The 23,348-nt window shown below is 41.0% G+C and overlaps 1 protein-coding gene across 2 annotated transcripts in view; it reads left to right on the top strand.

Moving 5' to 3' along the window:
- The first annotated feature begins 299 nt into the window (after window positions 1-299).
- pax5 (paired box 5) overlaps window positions 300-23,348 on the top strand; it is a 54,521-nt gene continuing 31,472 nt past the window's right edge. For both annotated transcript variants that reach the window (XM_067584590.1, XM_067584589.1), the window contains exons 1-4: window positions 300-759; window positions 16,139-16,304; window positions 20,207-20,404; window positions 21,156-21,220. In XM_067584590.1, the coding sequence (XP_067440691.1) occupies window positions 714-759; window positions 16,139-16,304; window positions 20,207-20,404; window positions 21,156-21,220 (475 nt within the window). In that variant the 5' untranslated portion in view covers window positions 300-713. The remainder of the gene's footprint in view (window positions 760-16,138; window positions 16,305-20,206; window positions 20,405-21,155; window positions 21,221-23,348) is intronic.

The following is a 23,348-nucleotide window of genomic DNA, read 5'->3' as shown; positions in this document are numbered from 1 at the left end:
TTTATGAGTTAATGAAAACCATTACGCATATAATTTAATACTACGTACAAAGCAGCCGGGGTGTGTGCCAGAGGAAATGAATCTAGCATAAAAGAAGGGCAGAGTTAGAGAAACAGAGAGGGAGAGTGGGGCGGGGGCGGGAAAGTTTAGTAAAGTGGAACTTGGTAACAGATGCGAGCGAGGGGGGCGCGGTCCTGCAGGGAAGGGTGGAGGTTGTATGTTGTGTGTACGTGTATGCGCGTGTTTAATGCGTGTACGTGAGCGCGTACGCTTATTGCATTTGTGTGTGCAGCCCGTGCAGGAAAAGGACAGGACATGAGCGCACATTGAGAGAGCGGCTCTTTTACTCGGCGTGATCATTTCACGCTTCCCCCGAAGCCTTTTTTCCACCTAAAGCGTTTAGTTGCAGCTGACTGAGCACTTGCAGGGAGTGCAATAGGGAGCGGAAGGGTCGAATTATTTCAACCTACAACTCGCCCCAAAAGTACTGTAGGACGAAAAGGAAAAAAAAGAGAGAGAGAGAGAGGGAGAGAAGAAAACAGTGCCAAGGAGTGAGGGATAGCGAGAGAGAGAGAGAGAGAGAGAGAGAGAGAGAGAGAGAGAGAGAGAGAGAGAGAGAGAGAGAGAGAGAGGAAGAGGGGGACATAGGAAAAAGTTTTTGTTCTTTTTCTTTTTTCTCCCTCCATCGCCTCCCCCTGTTCTAACCGGGTAACATGGACCAGGGCCCCAAGAGTCCTGCACTGCGGCTGGGGAGAGCAGGTAGGGTCGCACTGCCTTAATTTCACTTTTATGACGACGTTAATTGATCTTTTTAACAGGTGAACACGCTTTGGTGTTGTTGTTTTGTTTGTTGACTGTTATGCTAATGAGAAACTTTGAAATGTGTTGTGAAAAGTTATTTACTTTTGTGTGGTGTTCCGAAATATTTGGACTTTTACAAAGTTTTGTGAAATAGTCCTTCATGACTAAAGCTGTAACATTAAACAAGCCAAAATGTTTTTTTTCTCGAGTTTGTGACTTTGGTTGGCCAGTGATGAAACTTTTGGAGTCAGGATGATCACTTAGTCCTCTGTTAGTGGAAACTTGTTGCTGTGTTAAAGAAAGAGCCCAAGAAAAACGATTGTTGCTGGAGACTTTTAAGAATTAATATTGTGTTGTTTTAAATAGGATTTTGATGGCAGCAGTGGATTTGTTCATCTTTTTTTATTGTTATTTTTGGTTGTGGGTCTGCTTGTTGGGTTAAGTTCGGAACACCACGTTGTGCGTCAACCAGGTCAGCTCCACGTGTTCAGCATTACCTGAGTGGGGTACCTTGTTACCTTGATTGGTGCTTTTAATAAATAAAAAAAATACAGTGGATTTGTGCAACTGTGGTGGTGGTTGTGTGCGTGTGTGCGTGTGTTTGTATGGCGCCGGCACGTACACACAATATCACACATTTGTTCACCTTTTTGTTAAATGCAATTCAATCATTATGTTCAATCAAAAAATTTAAAAATTTGTGTTATGAGGAGATGCTGTGATAAACCACTAGAAGCTCTTTGTTTCTCTGAAACAGAAGTTGAAGTTGAAGCACGCCGGTTTGCACCAAAAATAACTTCCCCAGTGATTCAATGAGTCTGAGCTCGACTCGTTCCTGCGTGTCTCCATTACTTTATTCAACAGGTTCATCTCCTATAGGCCTATTCATAAAACAGCGGGGTCTGGTACAGCAATGGATCAGGCCATCGACCTTGTTATGGCACCCAATGGATATCACATCATTTCATATTGCTGCCCGCTGCGTCTGCATTGATAAAACGTCGTTTGTCGTTAAGAAACGATGGGCAGGTCATCAGCTTCTATCTGAAAGGGTAATGTGCTTGGTAGAAAGCCTTTTCTCCAGGAAAGCAAAAATAAATCTGCTTTAGTTGTGCCTCTGGTTGCTTGTTAATAAGAATATGCATAATAGATGTTTAACACAGTTCTAAAAGTATTTTGGTGATGTTTCAAAATATTCATTTTCACAATATTGTGTAAAGCAAGTGTGCCCCGATTCAGAAACGTTGTCCCAAAGTGGAAATAAATTAGCCTGTGCCCGACTTTCTATGGACATTTGTCATCAAATAATGCCTATGGTCTGTAAGACAAATAATGCCTCCTTTTAAGTCTTTTGTGGAGTGGGCCTTACCCCCTGATAAACGGTGAAAGCAATAGGATTTGTAGCAATTGGATAATAACCTTTTAACCACTGAGGAAATCAGAGTTTAAAGGAGGCCCTCCCCTGTTGATGTGTAAAGTCTTTAGGGCCCGGGGCCTATACCTACAGCCTCTCCATTTCCTCTCACTTTAAAATACGTGCTTGGGGTACAAAGGAGAGTCTCTGAGAATCAACGTGGATCCAATGAGACCCCCCCCCCCCCCCCTCTCTCTTCCCGCCCTGCAGGTTGGCCGTGCGTAAAAGTGTGCAAGGCCGGTTCTTTCCAATAAGCAAGGCCGCCAATTCAAGTATGGGACAGTGACTGACGTGAAATTACTACTTTACAAATGAGAAAATTAGACGCTGTTCTATTCTTATTATAGAAAATTTTATCTCCCTGTGACTTTTAATATATTTACCCCAAAAATGCGCCATTTCCCCTCTAAAACAATAAAATCTCAACATGTTAAAAACTGCCTGTCGCCAAGTTAAAACCAAGTCTTCACTCAGAGACACCATTTAGATACTAGCTTTGGTCCACATACACTCTCTGTAAACCTCAACCAGACCTTTTTTGTGTCTGCGTCCCTGCAGCATAAAGACCAAACGGTGTATGGATCCCAAACTGTACCTTTCTGACTGTTCAGGCTTTTTTGTGTGTATATTATATTTTAATTAGCAATATTCGATTCTCCGCGTTGAAGTCGATGCCAAAAGCTTCACCAAACGCGCAACGTATGCGCCAAATTAGGTTTTCTGATGTTGCATCGATGCACAACAGAAACCAAGATCTACGATATGGGAGAGAGAGAGAGAGGAGGAGAGGAAGAGGGGAGGGGGAGAAAGAAAGAGAGAGATGACCTCACATGGCATAGCCTACTTTCGTTTTGACCTCAAGTGCCCCTTCAAACCACAGGAAAGGGCCTGATGTTACGGTCAGGGCCTTGTATCCCACCTGGCAGATGACAAGGCTGGTCTTTATTTGCATTATCTGCGAGCCAAATGATTACAAATAGGTCCATTTGATTAAGGCCTGTGACTAAGGGAAGCATCAGTGTGATTTAACCTGCTCGGTACACAGTCGAGTTCCACCACGGAGGTCCAAGACTGTTCACTCTCCAGTCCATATATTTTATTTATTGGTTATGACTTTTATATTTTATAAGCAAATGAAAACTTAAGAAGAGATACGGGAGCTTTCTCATTATGTTTACAGTCAGCGGGCGTGTAATAAACGAGCTGGTGGAGTTAACATGCGCTATTAATTTTTCATTGCTTTTTCGTTTCGAGGCTCGGGCGCAAAAAGCAAAACAGCCGAAGCTTTCATGGTGGATGGAGGGAAGGGGAGAGAAAGAGGGAGCACTTAAACAACAACATTGCCTCCAATTTGCCTCCAAATGATTATCACAACTCAACCACATTCTTACTAATGTTTAAAAAAGTATACACACCCTCTTCTTCCTCCTCCTCCTCCTCCCCCTCCTCCTCTTCCACCCATCCTCCCATTTCCAACACTGGAGAGGTAATGAAATATGGTAATGTATTTGGACCCCCGGATTAAAGTCGTCCTACCCTGATGGAAGTTTTTTCTCCAAATTTCCAACCCTAAAGCAACAACAATTTGTATACATGATTGATTGTGTTTGGATTTTTTAATTGCTTATGTATTTAATTTGCAAATCGGAGAGACAAGGGCTGCGGCTGCAACTTACTTATGTGGGGGAGAAACCGCTTGTGTCTATATCTCAAATTACAAAAACAGACTCTGGCTGCAGAAGGAGAACGAATACAATGAAAACGAGAAAGATAACACACAAAAGGATATTGTATTGTTATTATTATTTTTTTGCTTTAAAGTCCCTCTTTGGAGACCCCAAGAGCCACATACCCCGCTCTAATAATGCAAAAATATATATTTAATTATTATGGAAAAGGAAATAAATATAGGAAAAAAACAGAAATTGGAAATATATGATTTTTAAAATGTACTTTAAAATACAATATAGTCAATAGATTTCTCACTTAGCCATTTGAAATCTTTTTTTTTATTTATTTATTTTTTTTAGTATCTCTCAAGTCAGTCATTGTCTGTAGCTGCTTTTGCTACTTTCGTTCATATGTGGCCTAAACGCATGCAGGTCTGTGTCTCTGTCTATGTGCATGATCCGAGTCTAAATATCAGTTTCAGTCATCCCCCTCCCCCTTTTCTTTTCTTTTTTTTTTGGAATTAGAAAACAAAATCAATCTGCTTTGCTGCCTGTCAGATTTGTATGAGACCTTATAATTCATGGATACTGAAGAAAGAGATGTGAAATATGAATGAGGATTAGTGTGAATGTTTCGGGCTGTACTTTCCTGTCAGTGGATTAAAGAGCAGTAACATGAAATCAATGCGGATTCATGAAACCATATTTAGTGTTAAATATGTGGGTTAGACAGACTGAGTGGTATTATTTCAATGAACCTGTATGTTGTGTATTAATATGCTTCCATACAGGCCAATTAACTTACATAATGGATCAGTTTAGGGCCCTATTGGACTGCTTGGAAGCTTATAAGTTCAAATATGTTGATGGTAAAGTTCCAGTATGTATTTTATGTGCGCGTGTGTATGCGTGTGTGCGCGCGCGTGTATGTACATGCTGGCATATAGCCCAAGGTTGAACGCCCCCTCGTGGTTCATGTTGTAAACATCCACACCAAAGAAGTCACCGGCAGAGAGCAAAAAAAAAAAAAACCCAAAGAAAAGCGAAAGATTTCAGTTTTCTGACATTATTTCAAATAGAAAAAAAAAACAGTTTTAATGAGGACAACCTGAAGTTGTGCTGTATTTGGATTTAAGGATGTTTCTGGGGGGATAGAAGTGCACATCATGAAAGAAAGATAAACCAAAGAAATGAAATAAACTCAATAATATCATATATTGACCTTTTCAGGATCTGATGCATCGCCTTGAGGTACATCAAGCTTGTAAGTCTTTTGAGGGGGAAGAAAACTGTAAACTATATGGAAAAATGCTGTTATTGTTGAACATTCAACTGTAAACATTAGCTCTCTAAATAATCATATAGGGCCCAAGCAGTATCTTTAATGATATAGGGAAGGGTCACATGCTTGTTTCTGTCCTGGAGCTATAAATATGTCTAATCTAAGGGTCACGCGCGCAGTATAACACCGAGGAACTGAAATGATTAAATGTCTAGAAACAGGAAGAAGGGAAATAACACTTTTTTTTCATTTGGCTCATGCTTTAGGCTATTTGTGTGGTTAATATTACAGGGGCGAGGCTTAGATATGCCCTCTCAAATCAGGTGGGACGCACATGTATTGAATCCCCCCTCTCTCTCTCAGTTTGGAGTGTAAATGCGGAGCTCGCCAATTGCATTTCATTAAAAAAAAAAAAAAACAACAACATCCGTTTGGATCCGCAATCAGTTAGGTAATGAGTAAGAATGCATGTTTCATATGCTTTCGCTCGACTCTCCCCAAGCTAAAGATTTATAACATTTGTGTTGAAGGAGAGGAATTATGCAGGGGGGCAATTGTTTTCATAGCACTTGACAGCTCTGACTCCTGTTGGCCTGCAGTAGAAACACACAGTTAAGGTTTCTGAGGGAAATATTGTCTTAAATGTGTTTCACGTACATGCTGTGGACTTTTTTCTGCTCATATACTCTTTTTTCTTTTTTTTCTAAATTTATACCTACAATACAGAAATATGGACAATTAGTGTTTGACTTCCTGAGCACTCCCTAATTTATAAAGCCTTGCTGCAACTAAGCCTCATTTTTTAGTAATACTCAATTAATTAGCCATTTAATATTGACATGAATAAATTGAGCGCAAATGGGTATAAAGGCATTAGGTTTTTTACTTCGTTAATTGAAATTAAACATATGATCATCTGCTCCCTGAGCCCTGCGTCGCTTCACCGAGCCTCCCCATTGGTCTACGGACAATACATGCGGGACGTCATTGGCCCACGGGATTCGCATCAGCCAATCGGCGAGCACCCCCCGCCCGCTCGATCCTATCCAGGGTCGGCGGTGACGTCGAGGCAGCGCTCGCGCCGCTATTGGCCGGCTTCGCTGTGAGTGACGGGCAGCTGGCCGGCGCGCGTAGGTTAGGGTTCCAGGGGGTTGGGAGCGCGGGCGCTGTCCGCACGAGAGCAGGTCCTGAAACGCGGCGTGCGCCACCGTGGAAGCTGGGCGCAGGCAGCTTTTCACTGTGCAGTTAAAGAAGCCTGTTTGTGCACATATTTACATCACTGTCTTTTGGCGTTTCCTGGCGTGAGCGCGGAGAAAACGACCCCCTCCTCTTTTTTTGTTTTTTTCTTCTTCTTCTTCTCCTCCAATTTTGGACAGGACTTTTCCAACGCGAAGAAATGCGTCCCCAAACTCACACATAAACCGGGAGTCCTGAAGCTCCGTGTGCGCAGAAGGGGGAAAGAAGAGAAAGTGAGAGTGACCAAGAGCTGCATTTGGTTCATACAAACAGGATAACAACACACAAGTCAGCCTGAGTAGCTTTTACTCCCACCAGAGAGTGCTGCTTTTCTTTATTTTACTACACTGCATTTTTTTGGTGTGTGTGTTTCTTTTTTTGTCTTTTTGTTTTTTGGCACCGTGGATATGAGACTTCAAGATGTGAGCACTCCTTCGCTCTCACTCGCTTTATTGATGGGAGATTAAGTGTTAATGTGAAAGCAACTGTCGAGGGCGATTTTTGACAAGAAGAATGTGCAACCACTAACTTGGAAGAAACACAAATTACCCAACTGTGGATCTGTAACGAATATTTTGTTCCTTAAACTGTTTTTTATTATTATTTTTTAAATCTTTTTTTTTTTTAACAGACTGAGAGGAGAAAGTTTAGCCTCCATCGGTTTTAGTCGCAGTTCAGAGGTCACGGCCAGCGGAGCGACAAGGAGAGAAAGGCAGGGGAGGAGGACTCGGATACTGTTTGCTTTTTATATTTTTTTGTTTTGCAAAAAAGAAAATTTAAAAAAGTTTTACATTTTTGCGTCCTTGGACTGAGGCGACTCGGTGTAGACGAGCAGCTGAAGGAATGAGCACCACTGCTGTTGTTTCCCTCCTCTGGTTTTGGAGACGCCAGAACAGACCCGCGCTGGTGTCCCGTCCCTATGAGGAGGGAGTCCGTCTCTGATTTCCATTTTTGACGCCATTTCTTTCTTCACGTCCACCTGCAAACCTATCACTTATTTTTTTTCAAACATCTTTTCATTCGCTCGAGTCAACGCACAGCTTGTGTCGCCCTGTCAATCAATTAAAGTTTCATTTTTTAAAAATTAATTAAGCAAAAAAAGTTCATCTCTTTGAAGGGACCTGCTACCCTTCTCCATTTATTGGAGGTCACGGTCTGTCAGCATAGTGGTCGACTGAAGCGGGGCGTCCGGTGGCATTTTTAAGACCCCTCATATCGGGGCCCTCCAGCCCCACCTAAACCATGGAGATTCACTGTAAGCACGACCCGTTTGCGGCTATGCACAGTAAGTTTATACGTTTATACATTTCCTCCATCTGTCCCCTAACTGAAGCAACCCCCTCTAACCCCCCCAGACCAACAACTCTGTGTGCATGCACCATCAACAGCGGAGTAGTAGCATGTCCAGCTGCACCACACACTGCAAAAAAACAACCATTAACTCTGTTTTCATTTTTATTTTCTCCCCATTGAAATGACACCAAAAAATTTTGCAAATTAAATAACGTTTTAATATTGAATTGATCTGCCTTAATTTAAGATGCTGTTATTTGTTTTAACACAGTGGGAGAACTTTGGAAAGGAAATTTGTTGTGCAAGTGAATTCTTTCTTATTTTGGCCACATATTTTTCCACTTAATGACTTCTTTTTGCAGTGTTTGAAATCTGGATACATGCAGAACTTTAGGCCTAAATTGTGTGGTTGTTTTTAGTATTTCCTTTCCTCATTTATGCATTTAGCAAATTTACCTCATGATCTTTTTTGTGTGTCTTGTTTCTTGCAGTGTTTCATAAATGAGCACATCAAACAGGTGTAAATTGACCAAATTATTCGTGGCACGAGGAGCTGGAGTGGTTTTGTGAAACGTGACATTGTATCTATAACACATAAGCTGCAATATAGCAATGCAAGCCTGCATTTTGTTGTATATGGTGATGCCTTGTGTGAGTCGGTTTGCTGCCCCCCCACCCACTACCCCCCCTTCTGAAGGAAAGAGGAGGTGCAGGGGTCAGAGAGAGAGAGAGAGAGAATGAGAGAGAGAGAGAGAGAGAGAGAGAGAGAGAGAGAGAGAGAGAGAGAGAGAGAGAGAGAGACCCATCGGGGTAACAAAGCATGACTAAAAGCTGAACTTGATCCACAGTGTTTCTGCACGTAACCAGGTTAGACAGACAGACAGACAGACAGACAGACAGACACACACACACACACACACACACACACACACACACACACACACACACACACACACACACACACACTATGCACTTTACGAGCGAGCGCAGTTCTGCTCAGGTCTTCCAATAATAACAAGGCGAGACTCTGTTGATCCCCCGCAAGGAAATTCTCCTTTCACTTGCCCAGCAGGTCAGAGCACACACAGGTTCATCCTCACAGCATGCACCAGTGTCTCAGTGACTTGCTCAAGGACACCTCAGCAGGCGCTCGGGGACGTAGCTATATGCTCTAAATATGGGGACACAACTTGGTCACTCAGTCGTGGCATTGGCGGGCCCTGCTTGGTTTTTCTCTGTCCACTTTCCCTCCCCAGTTAGTAGCCCCCCCCCCCTTCCCACATGGAATTTATTGTATACAAGTGGAATGGCATGTGTGTTATTATCAGTAATAATAATAATAAAACAGGACTCCTATTTTCACAATTTTTCAAGTTTTAAAAAAAGACAAATCTGAGCTTTAAAGAAAAGCCTACAATTAGACAATAGGTCCTATCAGCTGAATACATTCTCACATTTAACATCATTAATAATCATCAAATTGATGGAGTATTTGTAGTTAGCCAACACTAAAGTTTGGCCGTAATGGAGCCCAAATAATATGAAATAATGAAAGAAGTGAACATGTATTGTAAACAAGCTTAATTCATGTTTTATATTATATATGTACATACATTTTAAAACGAGTCCATTTGCAACCTCTTCCTGTTAGTTTTTGCACTTAAAAGCCTAATAAATCGTGCTTCAGGCTTTTTTTGACCGTGTAATAGATTATGCATTCTATATTTTATTGCAGTTTAATCCCGGAGAGGACCCGTGTTATGTGACTGACAGAGGTTCCCACGGTGCGTTATCCTGCAGGATTAAAAAAAACTGCACACACACACACACACACACACACACACACACACACACACACACACACACACACACACACACACACACACACACATCCAAAAGCTAGAACGAATCACGTTTCCTCTCCCTGCAGTTTCACCAAAGCCAATGATCCGCGGTGCTGACGGTAACAGCGCAGCTAAAGTTATATATGTCAAAGCCGGGAGACGCTTTAAAACGATTACACCTAAAAAATGTCAAAGGTAGAGACAGAGAGGTTGGGAGGAATCGACTGTGACGCGTGGAAATGCTGCTGTGCGAGGGTGTGTGTGTGTTACACTTTCATAAAACAGCAGAGTTCACAAGTCACGGAATATATGCAGCCTTTGGGTGGGGAGTTATAATATCAACAAAAGTTTAATATTATCTTGTCCAGTTTGATATATTTTTTGTTTTGTTTTGTTTTGCTTTTATAAAGCAAAGTGTTTCAAAGTCAGAACATATGCACTTTGTGTGTGTGTGTGCTCCCCTAAAAAGCTGTATTTTATTTGGTTGGTGAAATAAGTCTGTGTCCACCGCAAAAGACGATCTGATTGTCTTCACCTACAAAATCACTGCTGCATTTTTCTCAGTTATATTAGTTATATGTCTTCTAAAAAAAAAACCCAGAAATATTCGTAGGACACCTGCTAACTTTGGAGTGTATTTTTGGACCATGAGGAACAATATATAGCAGTGACGTTTAAAAAGAAAAACCTATACCAGGTAATTGTGATGATAATGAGCTGAATTTCATAATCACGTATTGTAATGGTAATGGTGGCATGCTGAATATTAAGTATGTAAGGCTGTGGCCTACCTTAGAGATCGAGTCATGAGTTAGACCAAAGGAAAAAAAATCTGACATAAATTATGGGGAGAGTTAAACAAACATGTTTTTTTTTTACATGAATAAAATACATTTTAATCAGACAAATCGAATCAAACTGTCGTAATAATACAAAAGTATAGAAATAGGAATAATAGGCTATCGAATGCTTATCATTTATTTATTTATCACGCCGTTTTCTAAGTCTTCTTTTAATCAAATTGCACCTTTTCCTATAAGAATCTTTAGAAAACCGACTTCTTTTATCCCAAACGTTCATTAACAAGCTTCCCTGAGTCGCACTTTCCTGACAAAACATTAATTATTCCATAGTTGATGAAAAAAAACCCAGAATAACACTATACGTCCAAAACGCCTGCCTGGCACATCTCACAGATCTATCCACTGTTTGTTCAAGGAAATGCGCTTCATCTGTATTCTCACCGGCAACTTTCCAAACAGGTTTTCAGCCAAAAGTAATTTCTAGTTCCGTTTTTTTTTCTTCAAGAGAAAGAGAGAGAGAGAACCGGTGGCGTTTTGTTGCGCTTTCTCTTTTGCTTTATTTTTGAGTCGTCAGGCCGTGACGAGGCAGATGAGAGATGAGAGAGAGAGAGAGAGAGAGAGAGAGAAGGAGAGGGGGAGAGAGGGAGAGACAGAGGAAAGTAGCGGGAAGAGAGAGAGACAGAGAGCCTAATGGACCTTATTTTCTGGATGGGGGAACTCGAATATATTCTGCTTTATCTCTGTATTTTTTCCTCCCGGAAACAGTGAATCAATCAAACATTTAAGGAGGTGCTGGGCTCTTAAGTCAGCTCCTATAAAGGGTAAATAAATAAAATACAACTGGGATGCATAATGACCCCTGGTCCCCTGGTTGTCTCTGTCCCTCTCTTGATTCTGTTTCTCCACGATGAAAATGAAACTGCTGCCTCTGCCAACAGTTTCTCCTCCAGAGACTTGTAGGTTCAGCTTTTATAGAAAAAAGCTGAGATGCTCTAATTTGGCAAAAAAAAAGTCTTTGTATCTGCAACAAAACCTCCCCAGCCACAGATGCTGATTGAATTTCTGGGAGCAAGTTGTTAATTTGTTTGGTCAGCGGTGATGAATTACTGGACCTCTGTCATCAAACTCACACAGATATAAGGAAACATCAGTCCTAAATTCTTCTGTGAGGTGAAGCATGTCCAATTTATTTTTTTTTTAGGTGTATATTCCTGCTAAAATGCAAGACCATTTCTGGGTATTTTTGAGCATTTCTTTCTGTTATAATGATAAAAACTGCAACTTACTTTAGGGCAGAACCATTTCTTGCATCTGCCTCCTACGATAGCTGTGTAAAAACATGTCACATAGCCTTTAAAATGAGAACTTATATCACTTATTCAGAGAATTATACTACAGTGGCTGATAAACAAATGCCTTTATAGAATGTGTAAGTTTTTGCTTTTGTCCCTATCAGTATTTATAGGCTTGGGAAATAAATTTCAAACACATAATCCCCATAGCCTACCCCAAGAATGGTGAGAGCCTGAACATCTAATGCCAACAGTAAATACACAGATAAGTGAATAAATACTTATCTGGAGGTTTTTGTAGGTCACAAGTCATTCCTCTCCATCTCTTTACAAAGCAAGGCGTATTTCATGCCCTGGCCCAGATAGGAAGGGTGAAAGGAACCATTTCATTTACTCTTATCTGAGAGAGAGGAAGAGAGAGAGAGAGAGAGAGAGCGACAGAGAGAGTGAGAGAGAGTCTTCTCTGCAGATACCTGTGGTGAGGAGGACGTCGCACAGTAGGCTTCTATAAATGACCCTGCAAAAACTGTGCTTTTATTCACCGAGAGGTTTCCGGAAATAATAAGAAACAGAGGACGGAGGAATAATGCATTTATACAGCTATACAAAGCTTTAACAGAGAGCGAGGGATTGTTGATGTGTTTAGGACTTGAATTTGTTCATGTAGGTCAGCACGCTCTTTCTCGCTTTGAGAAATATCTGAAAATGTGCATGTGTGTTTGTATTCTCCCTGCATCTCTGCACCTCGTGGGGTATGACAGTCATGATGTTGAGTAAAACCATATTAATCAGTTACTGTAAATCAGAGATAAGAGACACACAAACGAAACAAATCCTAAGAGGAGTTCAAGTGCACGCTGGTGGTCTGTAGGGGTTAAGGTGCTGACCGACATCCCTGGTTCAAGTCCAGCTGGGAACCTTTGTTGCATGTCTATTAACTCTCTAATAAAGGCATAAAAGACCCCAAAACTACTTGTAAAAGACAGCGGGGCTCAGAGTGGAGTTCCGGTGAATTGATGGCTGAAGGATGGAGGGTGTATCATACCGTACAGATTATAAAGCCTTTTGAGGCAAATCTATGAAATATGATTTTAGGCTATATGAATAAAGCTGACTTGACTTTAATTTCCACCCTGCAGCAGCTCAGTTACATCAAAAACCTGCTGCAGGGTCACACAAGCCAGCAAATTGTCATAACATATGGAATAGCGAATACTTCACACCTGCAGATATCAATTATTTCAAACAGCAGATCAAAAACAGCTCTTACAAATAGCATTAACACAGACAACTGCAAAAGTGAGAATCTGAATGACATGTAATGTATTCAGAAATGACCTAACCACAGCGCAGGTGCCTTTAAGTCCACTACTGAGCTCTTGAAGAGCAGTGGCTGCTTGTTCTGTTGATACAAAATCTAAAGAATCTCGAATCCAGTTGAACAAGCTGAAACAGTTTTCTCAATATCCAGTGAATGATCCTCTTCTTTGTGCATCACTCATGATGTTTTATCTTGCTGTCCAACAGACAAACGTTTGACTTACCTCAGTCCAGAATGTTTTTACTGCTGGGCAGTGCCACAGTGGATTTATTAAATCAAAGTCCTTGTATGTATGAACATACTCAGCTGACTCTGATAAAAGGGGCAGTCGAGGGGTTTAGTTTTGCACACCCATAAAGTTAGAGCACTTGCAAGAGATAAATTTAAACAAGAATAGTCAAAACTGAAGCAGCAGAAGTCCTGAGTTTTAGTCCATAGTATGCGTCAAGATCCAAAAATGCTTCTTCCCATAATGCAACTCAATAGCGTCAATTAGATACTCCAAGCCTGGTCATGTCCATGTTTATCAGACTCTACAGTTTGTAAAGCAAGCTATCTGTTATACATTTGTAGTTTCCAAGAGCTGTCACTAGGGTTATTTTTTCAAATTTGACAAAACTCCTCCAAAGCCACAGACGACATGTTTTCACAAGCTGAGCAGTACTACTAATGATTAAACTGATCTTGAAATGTAAAATCAATGGAATGCCTCTTCAGTGCAGGTGTCCCACCACAGCCATGCCTACACAAATCTGAAATCAGACGAATTTACTCCAGTTTAGTGGACTGCTCCTTTAATTGAACATGTTTGATGATAATAAATGTCGAATTGACACAGCTGGTGTTGTTATATTGTCTTTAAAGTTCATACTGGTTGTTACATTTTGTGCCATTTAGACTTCAGTTGGGCCGAGCACTCATGTGAGTTGCATAAATGGATATGACCGTCTATATATTGCTGTCTTTTGTAAAGAGTGATTGCTTTTCGAATTGCGCTGTCTGCAGCAGGCATCTGCATAATGAGGCTTCTTCTATCTAAAAAAATAAATAAATAAAATGAGGAAGAAAGTGACCATCCACATCAGCCGTTTTAGAAATAGCTTTGTTTGATTTCACAGAACGAGACGCTCTAGACTTCACATTTCTGTATTTATCCTCCATGTGCAGACTTATTTATATTTGGGCTGGAGGAGGCTCTGTGTGTGTGTTTCTTTATTTTATGCTGATGAAAAAAAGAGAAGAGGACAGGGGGACAGGTTCAGGGGACAGCTTTGTGTTTTAGGGGGTATCCCTGCTGGGGTAATGTGTTTAAAATCTATTACCCCCACAGCAAGGATTAGTGTGTGTGAGTGTGTGTGTGTGTGTGTGTGTGTGTGTGTTTCCCCCAAAGACGTAATCACTATGGTAATACAAAAGCCAGTGGATTATGTGGTGGAGAAATTCTGGTTGATTTATGCTCTGCCTTGCCTTTGGTGTGATAAATACAGTATATATACACATACTGTTGGGGAGAGGGAGAGACCAAATAGTGCCCCTTCTTTCTTTCTCACTCATGCATACTGTATCTCACTAGTGGCTGATACAGTGGTTAGCACTGTCACCTCAAAGCAAGAGGGTCCCGGGGTTTGCAGAGGTGTGTTCATCTGACTAATGTGTGTTTGTCCTGTGACAGACTGCTGACCTGTCCAGAATGTACTCATAATGCCTCTCAATTGCATGCTGGGATATTCTCCAGGAGAGGGATAACTAGTATAGATGGATGTAGATTTTATTGCTAAAGATCAACTTGTGTAGTTACACGTTTTGCTCCAGTTTACAGCAGTTTTCTGTCAATCTGTCAAAGACGGAGGTTTGTCAAACGAATCAACAGATAGCTGTGATTTTCTCTGTCTTATGGTCACAGCATTAGAAGAGAAAAGGATTTCAACAGTGTGTAACAATCCCGTGGACAGAATTATGACTTACTCTTTGATGCAAAGGTTCATCTTATCTACTCTTCTGTTCTATTCTGCTCCAGTCGTTCAGTCTTCTCTTATACTTTCATCCCTCTGGGGGAATATTAGTGGTATCGTTGAGTAAGGGGCCAGAGCCAGGCCTTGGTCAATAATTAATTGAAATCCCTTCATTTACTTTAAATCTTAGCTTAGTCTGCCTGGGGTAAAAATGGGCAAAGTTTGCACTTTGGGCTAGTCGAACTTCTATTATGCTGAGCAAGATTAATCAGTGGCGGGAGAGAAAGCAGATGTCTTTGAGATAGTAAATTGACTCTAGCTAGGGGCCAGCAGCTGTGGGATATAATCCCAGAAAGTGGCTCTGCTGAAGATATTTGTAGTATATATTAACCAAACTCCATATATGATAATCACATATACATGCAAAGCAGTGCAAGTAGCCAAATAAAAGAGATTTCTTATACATACTGTTAATATTTTTAGTGTTGTTTGAGCAGTTGTCCTCCATTTGCTTTTCACTGGACAAGATTAATCCATAAGGATGAGAATTTAATAGTATTTAAGCAGATTACTGGAGTGTTGTCACTGGAAAAGGTAGATCCTGATGAATGAGCAGTGATGTTAATGTATGATACAAAGGTTTCCCTTATTGCTCTTTAGCAAGCTGCTCCAGTTGCATCAGTGTATCTGTTTAGCAGTACGCTCGCAGGTGTACTGGTGGCTCTTGTGTGTGAATGTGGTTTATTTGCATGTTAACTCCCTCCTGAAAACTTCACAGTCAATCTGTCTTTTTAAATCTGGTTTCAAAAATGTGCAACATTTATGACACTGTGACAATCCAGTGTTCCAGTCCAATTTTCTATCACGTCCTACCAAAAATGTAATTAGAAGAATGGACAGACTTGATGGAGTAAATCATGATGTTTTTTTTTTTTTTTTAACTTTTTGTTTTAAGCACATGAAGTCACAATTTCTTTAGTCTCCTAAAATTATTGGCCAATCAGCTCATTCACCTTGGTTTATGTTATTGCTGATCAACCTGCATGTGGTCATTTTTGCCTCTGTTTAATTTCATTGTTTGTAAACTAATTCTGCTCTTTGTACCTATAAGACTCTTAAATCCTACTTTATTTTTTCTCAACGGCTTGAACAAAGCCTTAATATTTCACCCTCTAACTCATTCTTGACCTTCTTTTGATTCGTCTCCCACTGTGTGACTGTCTCTCATAGGACATGGTGGAGTGAACCAGCTTGGAGGTGTGTTTGTAAACGGCAGGCCCCTCCCGGACGTAGTGCGACAGCGAATTGTAGAACTCGCCCACCAAGGGGTTCGGCCCTGTGACATCTCACGCCAGCTACGAGTCAGCCATGGATGCGTCAGCAAGATACTGGGCAGGTAATAAACACACACACACACACACACACACACACACACACACACACACAAAATAACCCTACACTCATATGGTGGAAATCCTGTAAAACCCTTTCAGAGTCCAGCGGACTGTGAGGCCACGGACAGTTGGCTAAGGTGTATAAAAATATCAGCCTCCTGGTTTGACACCATTATCTACCTCCAATATCATCTTTAATGCATAATAGAAACCGTTGAAGTGCATTGCGTTGCAGAATGAAATTGTCCACCCAGATGCAGTTTGCTTTGTACATCTGGTTAATTTTCGGATCACTCTGGTTAAGTTTTTTTTGGTCACCAAGGGAAATAAAACACACACATGTTGGTCCAATGTTGATTAAGCATGTGTCAAACTGAAGCTCCTGTAAGGTCACACTGATTCATTAAGAATATTTTTGACATTTTTCAGTTCCCTTAGAATGCACAGCTACATTTTCAGCACTGTCTGCCTTCTTTTCCGCTGTCCCCTTTTTTCTCTCAATCTGTTTTTTACATTTTCACCTTCCTCTCCCTCCTTCTGTATCCTGTATTTCTCGTCCAACCCCTCTCAATATTTCTGTGTCTCTACTCACACCCCTTTTTACTCTCTCTCTCTCTGTCTGTCTCTCCCTCTCTGCCTTTTCAAAGCTAAATTCGAGAGTAAATCCCTGCTCGTTCCGCCCCCCAGAGAAGAAAGGGGGACAAAAGGGAAAAGATTCATCACTTTTTGGAATTAGCATCAAAATGAAAGTGGCACCATATTTCTGCACCAAAAAAAAAAAATAGACAGAGAGAGATGGAGAATGGGAGAAAGACAAGAATAAGGAACACAATCAAACGGGAGAAGACGTGTTAAAGAAGAAGAGAGAGGAAAGAGAAAATACGAATGAGAGAGACAGAGAGACCATTTGTGGGGACGGAGGGGAAGGATTAGCTACAGCGACCCTCAGCTATATCAAAAAATGTGTTGCTCATTGTTCTCTCTTGCCTCTCTTTCTCTCTCTCTCTCCTTCTCTTTCTCTCTCTCTATCTCTCTCTCTCCCCTGTCCTGGCCGTTCAACTCACTGAAGCGTTACCATGAGGGGGGGGAAGAGAGGGGATCGAGGGATGGAAGGAGGGAGGGAGGGTTGTTTTATCCTCTCCTCTCTGTCTCTCTGGTGCCAGCAGAACAAAAACACCAACTCTACCACCCTGTGTGTGTGTATACGTGTGTGTGTGTGTGTGTGTGCGAGATTTATGTGTGTGTATTGGCTCATCGTTGTGCGGATATCAATAACCACGCTCGTTTATTCACCAATGATTCAGCTGTGAATAATTTAAATAGTTTTCCATTTGAAAATAGATTGTTTTTCCTTTAGCTGTGTTTATACTCCAGCTGTGAATAGTGAAAATGTGCAACACATCCACATATGCACAACACGTGCACACACACACACACACACACACACACACACACACACACACACACACACACACACACACACACACACACACACACACACACACACGAAAAGAAAGACAAGGAAACGCACATTTACAGAAACACACATCTTCACGGAAGGGATTACTCTACCGTACAGCGGTGGAGAGAAAGAGAGAGAGAGAGAGAGAGAGAGGGAGAGAGAGACAGAGAGAGAGAGAGTGCAGCAGGTTTAAGACTGACTGACAGCTTGCATCCACACACAGCATCCCCCCTTTTCTGCAAGCTGTGTAGCGCATTTGCTGTCCTCCCACCCCCTGCCCCCATGCCCCTTCTGCATGCAAATACATTCATGAAATAGCCATGGTGGACACGAAACGCCTGAATCCTCGTGTGTGTGTGTGTGTGTGTGTGTGTGTGTGTGTGTTTGTGTGTGTGTGTATCAGTGCCAACCCTCTTCTTACCTCTGTGTCACAATGTGAAATTGCTAAAGGCAACGACAGCCATTCATATTACTGGTCAGACAGAAATACTTTTTGGCAGGTGTTTGTATTTTATTTTTACTTGTAGTCATTTAGCTGATGTTGGTATCTACAGCAAATTCTGATGACTGCAGCATTATCAACCAACTAGTAGTAATGTTAACCAGGTAAGTCCCAATGAGGCTGAAGACCCCTTTTGTAGAGGTGACATAGCTAAACATAAACATAAACATAAACATAAAAACTAAAAAGGCCAATAAAAACAGAGATAAATACAAGGGAGCCATTTACAATGGGGTTATTAGTTTCCTTAATCAATTCAAGTGATTAGATCAGAAAACACGGAGGCTTTCTTTCCCATCTCTATCCAAGCATTGGCACCAAATTAGGCACAATAAATATGTGTCACAGAACAAGGACTGTGGATTTTCTGTCTTTTTTGTATGATTTGTATGATGTATGATTTGATTTTGTATCACTTTACTCCACTTTGTCAGTATGGACAGCAGGAGCATTAACAGCCTCCAATAACTCTTTTAATGTTACCTTCATTTTTTACCTTTAAAAAATGAGGCATAAGACAGGGGGGATCATCTTGTTCCAAGTGGAGGAGGAGGAGGGCAAGGGACAGGCCAGTGGGACGTGAAGTGTTTCTTGAGGAGGTTTGAATTCAAACCAGAAAGAAGTCCTGACCGCAGTGGGAAGGTCATTCCTCCACTGGAGAGCCAGGAGGCAAAAGAGTAGAGACTGAGTGGAACAATCGTCCAAATCGCCACCAGGAGGGGTGAACTAAAGGGCCAGTAAAATAACAGAAAGGTGTTTTTTTGATATGCCAGTTTCTCTGGAGTCCAGTGTGTAACAACAGAGTTCAGCGATGAAGCAGAACTCAATGAATTCAGAGTTTTGATGCTTCCACTAAAAGTTGTCTTTCCAATCACAATGCGATTTCAGCAGTTGTGTATTTTAGCTTTAAGATTTAAAGATGGAGGAATCATCAAACAGTAAGGTGTCAACGATTTTAAGGGAAAATGAATGATAATATTCTGTATTTTTGTTACTGTCTACAGCTCCCATCAAAAGACCAAAACCAACAATTACTTTATGCTGCTGACAAGTATTCTCTGTGTAGCTAAAGCCTGATACAGCATTTTCTTCTGTGCCATTGGGCTCTGTTTTCATCCAAAAATTGTTAAAACCCATCAATAAGCCACACAATTGCACTGGGTGACATAATAATCACTGCAATGAACATGGCCATTGTGGTTTATTTTGAGTTGATCCCCCAACAGTAATGAGTCATGAGCGCACTGAAAACAGTCCCCAACAAATGCACCATTTACACCTGTTCTAGGAAATCACTTCACTTGTTAAAAAGATGAAACTATTTGAGTCATTTTTAAGATGTACATCTTCAGTAGAAATAAATGTGCTTGAGGCTGAGTGCCACAGACAGGGTAGGAAAGTATTAAGACACAAACTAACACATTGTTGGTTTCGATCTTTTCATGGGATTTGTTGACAATGAGAAAAATATAAAAGAATGCCAGCCCTCCTTTTCAAAAGCATGACAAACCTGTTCAGGTTTGTATTTACTTAAGATTTGATTATTTTTCTCACAACATCTGTTTCAGTAAATAGTGTCAGAATAAGCACTGATGTCAGATCAGCAATCAGGTCACAGTAAGGAGTTATGAATGTATAAATTTCAACCTGATTAAACTGCTGCTATCATCACTCTCATACTGTTGTTGCATAAAAAATTTTTTACTTTCAATTTTCAGATATTTGATTTCAAGATAACATAGTACATTTAACCAATTTTAACACCCTGTGAGACTGTAAGCAATATAAAATATAAATGACTGATAACAGGAAACAGGTTTGAATTTAGAGATTTAACCTTTTGACATCATTTGTTCAACACTCTTTCTTGTATTACCGTACAACCTTCCTGTGTTGCTACTTATCACCAACGCAAGCCTCCGCTATGCTTTGATTGGCAGGTACTATGAAACGGGCAGTATCCGCCCCGGGGTAATCGGGGGATCCAAACCAAAGGTTGCTACACCCAAAGTGGTCGACAAGATTGCCGATTACAAACGCCAAAACCCCACCATGTTTGCCTGGGAGATCCGGGACAGGCTCCTGGCCGAGAGAGTGTGTGACAACGACAGCGTCCCCAGTGTCAGCTCCATCAACAGGTACTACAGTCTGTGTGTAATCTGTGTATGTGTGTGTGTGTTTGAGTATCAACTTATAGCAACAGGTACTGAGTGTAGGTGGAGCACAAGGCACTATAATACTGTGTTTTATGTGTGTTTATGTGTGTGTGTATGTGTGTGTGTGTGTGTGTGTGTGTGTGTGTGTGTGTGTGTGTGTGTGTGTGTGTGTGTGTGTGTGTGTGTGTGTGTCTGGGAGTGGAAAAGAGAATAGCAAAGAGGCCCCAGTCTCCATATGTATGAAGTGGCTGCAGCTCAGTGGTTCAACACGATGGTACAATGACAACCCTTTCCCCTGAGCATAGAGGCAGAGAGAGGGAGGGATAGTGAAATAAGAGAGAGAAGGAGTGAGCAAAAGAGGCAGACAAAAGGGAGGGAAGGTGTGCGAGAGTAAGGGAAGAAAAAGACACAAAAGGAAATGAAAGAAAGGGGAAAGGAAGGAAAGGAAAGGGAAGAAGAGGACAGGAGAGAAGAGAGGAAAGGGGAGGAAAGGAAAAGAAAGGAAAGGAAAGATGCTTGCATGAGCAGCCAAGCAGGAAGTGTGAGGCCCCTCTGCCATGTCAGCCTGCCTCAGCCACTTCACACACACACACACACACACACACACACACACACACAGTTTTGCTCCCACGATGGTCATGTTCCGTCACTCAGAATCCTCTTTCTCTTTCTCTCTCTCTCTCACACACACAAGCACTTCACACACACTAATATCTCTTCTCTCCTCTTGCAGGATCATTCGGACTAAGGTTCAGCAGCAGCCCGGCCAAACGGGCTCAGTGTCGGCTCACAACTTAGGTAGGTTGCTGCCATAAAAATCCTGCTTCCAACTGTCAAAGCAAATTTTTTTACAGCAGAACCGTTTTTATCTGAATCTCTGAGGAAAAGAGCAAAACCTGCACGGACACAATGTGAAATGTGTTCCATTCAGTTCATCACTTGAATGCTTTAATGAAGATGTCTCGGGATGGAGAGTCCAAAATTAAAATCGTCACAGTTTTTTTCAATTTTTTCTCACTTTAATAAGTGCATTTAGATTTTTAACTAGGTTTATGTGATGGTTGGGGTTAATAAAATTTTTGCCCTAAATGTCAAAAGCACAGTGTGGAGCTGACAAGAAAAGGAGAGAGAAGGACGATAACATGTCCAGTCAGGCTCCAGGACACGCTATAAGTTCCAAAATCTTCAGCAGGACAGAACCCCAATTACAATAATGATTTACTAATACACAGACATTTTAGGGCAGATGTTCATCCACTGCAAGCAAACTGGTAACAGTGTTGCAACCAAGCAAAGCTCTGCTTTATAACAATGAAATGCAACAATGTAGCCAGTGGAGGATACAATATTTGGAAAAACATAAAAAATGTTGTTGAAACTCACCACACCAAAGCATATGAACCTAAACCTAGATGTTTAGTATCACAAAAAACGACAACAATAAGTCATTCAGGCCAGAAGGCATTTAGATTCTAAAATAGAGAGAAATTTCTAACTATATTAATATCTAACAAACGGGGATCTGAACCAATACAATTCCTATGAAAAAAAGCTTATTTATACAATTTTTATAAGCACTGAAATGTCTGGCTATTTGAATGTCTCATCATGATTTTGAATGGTTTGGTTCTTTTTAAAGATGTGATTTTTGGGCATTTTTGCCTTTATGATCAGCTGATAGTAGAGAAGTAGACAAGAAACAAGGGGAGAAAGAGGGGCATGACATGCAACAAAGACCCCAAGCCGGAGTTGAAGCTAGTATGCTGCGGCATGAACTGTAACCATATGGCTACGAGGGCACTCTGAGTTTGATTCTTTTTAAGGAATATTTTTTGCCTGTATTTGAGAGTCGGGTAGTCTGGGTAGAGAGAGGGGGCACTGCAGTTATATTGCATGTGTCTTAACAAGTAGACTACTGGTGACACACATAGATTATTTATGTTGACAAATTCTAGTTTACAGCTAGGGTAGCTTATCATGTGTCAGTATGCGTGTGGTTATTTGGTTAATTGCAAATTTGTTTGAGAATATGCACCACTAGAGCACATTATCAAGTGAAATTATAAGGGCTTCAGAGCACGTCCTGCATTATTCCTCATCTTGTCTACCTGCCTTCTAAAGGAGCTCCATGCTAAGATTTAGCTACATGCATCAACCAAATTACCACAAACAGGCTCACAGGTAATTTCTGCCCCTCAGCAATGAAATCAGTCATTTTTTTCTTTTGCCATCATTGGACATTAGAGTAAATAAGCAATTAAGGTAGTGATTCTGCCTTTAGGATGAGTGAAATTGTTATCTTTGTTCATAAAGTGATGTTACATATAATTATGGAAGACAAAAATTCTTAATAGCCCTCAAATTTCACATCTAAAAACTAAAGACTCTTGTCCATTCTCATTCTCATCATTATTATGCTTATAAAAGTTACACTAGAAACCGAATAAACTCACCTTTGTTCAGATCAACAAGGTTTGGATGTTCATCTCTAGTTAATAATTATGTTACAGACTGAAGCAATATGTCTATTACAGCTATGGCTGCAACATTATTTCCTGTCATTGGATGAATATCTCAGACTACAAATAAAAATGAGAGCCTTCTCTCTCTCTCTCTCTCTCTCTCTCTCTCTCTCTCTCTCTCTGTCTCTCTCTCTCTCTCTCTCTCTCTCTCTCTCTCTCTCTTCTCTCTCTCTCTCTCTCTCGCTGTCTCTCTCATGCCCTGCAGTGGATTGTGTTTCGGTGTCTCTCATATCTTTCATATCTTCATAATCACACATTGTCTATTAATCTAAATTAATTTCACACACACTGCTCCCTGACTCCTGCCTTGTACACACGCACACACACGCACACACACACACACACACACACACACACGCATGCATGCACACACATACACACACATACACACACACACACCTAGA

The sequence above is a fragment of the Thunnus thynnus genome, chromosome 3 (genome assembly GCF_963924715.1).
Source record: "Thunnus thynnus chromosome 3, fThuThy2.1, whole genome shotgun sequence".
Lineage (NCBI taxonomy): Eukaryota > Metazoa > Chordata > Actinopteri > Scombriformes > Scombridae > Thunnus > Thunnus thynnus.
This window is presented reverse-complemented; position numbering and strand designations above follow the sequence as displayed.